This window comes from Myotis davidii, unplaced genomic scaffold, assembly GCF_000327345.1.
Source record: "Myotis davidii unplaced genomic scaffold, ASM32734v1 scaffold167, whole genome shotgun sequence".
Classification (NCBI taxonomy): domain Eukaryota; kingdom Metazoa; phylum Chordata; class Mammalia; order Chiroptera; family Vespertilionidae; genus Myotis; species Myotis davidii.
The window spans coordinates 2,485,310-2,486,342 of NW_006300048.1; the positions used below are offsets into that span (position 1 = coordinate 2,485,310).

Below are 1,033 nucleotides of genomic sequence, written 5' to 3' on the forward strand. Positions count from 1 at the left end.
GGAGTCAGAGCACTGGCCTCGAACCCTCGCACCTCATATCCAACAAGGCCGTGACCTTGGACAAGGGATATCTGACCTCCGTTAGCACCTCCATCCTGGTCCCTCCCTGTGAAGTGCAGAGAATCCGCTCGGTGTCCGGACTCGAGCATCCTCGGCGACTCTCGCTTGGAGATGACGTGTAGCAACTCCTTCCCGGACAAACCTCGCAGGAATTCGCCCCCGAGCGACGTTTTACACACAGACATCATGAAGGGGTCGGGCGAGCCGCAGCCGGACCTCCAGCTGACCAGGAGCCTGGAGACCACGTTCAGGAACATCCTGGAGCTCAAGAAGGCGGGGCGGCCGGCCCCCAGCGACCCCGCCTCGCAGGACGGCTGCCTGGAGAAGTTCGCCCCGGACCCCAGCCAAGGCGCCGTGGAAACGGACTCCGTTTTAGAAGCCGCTGTAAATAGCATCCTCGAGTGTTAATCGCCGCGCCCGCCCGCCGCCCGCTCCAGTCTCTCCTGCAAAAGCGAACGGACGGCCGGGCTCCAGCCCGGGCCCATCACCGTCCCCTGCTCTCGCCCTGTCCTTCCTCAGAGCAATACTCGCCGTGGGTCCGGGGGACCCGCCGGGGAACCGGTCCTTGTTGGCAAGCAGTCTGATAGGCCTACACATTGCAAGTGTTCTGAACGCGCTTTTAGTCAGTTTTTTGTTTACTTGTTTTATTTTCTTAAAAATACTGTGTAACTCAATGCGATCATAGGACCCCTGGCCCTGGGTAAAAAGAAAAAAATCCTGACAATCATAAGTCATTTGAAAAGAACAGACTTATTAAAGAAAATCAAACAGGACTGATAGAAGCTACTTTTTAAAGCATCCCCCACTGTATCTCCAAATGTTGGCTTTTTGGTTTTGTGGCTGTTGCTGGAGGGGAGACCACGTGGCTCTCCCCTCGCCGCCTCAGCGGTGGCTGCTGGCCGCTGCGGGGGACCCCTCGGCCCTGGGGTGGCGCAGGGGCGGCAGCCGGTGGGAGGGGGCGGGCGGGCGCAGG

General features: G+C 59.1%; 1 protein-coding gene across 1 annotated transcript in view; it reads left to right on the forward strand.

Moving 5' to 3' along the window:
* The window catches only part of GLTSCR1L (GLTSCR1 like), a 96,393-nt gene extending 95,560 nt beyond the window's left edge, over positions 1-833 (forward strand). The window contains exon 12 of the mRNA XM_015572155.1: positions 86-833. Within this exon, the coding sequence (XP_015427641.1) occupies positions 86-468 (383 nt within the window). The 3' untranslated portion in view covers positions 469-833. The remainder of the gene's footprint in view (positions 1-85) is intronic.
* Positions 834-1,033: the final 200 nt, after the last annotated feature.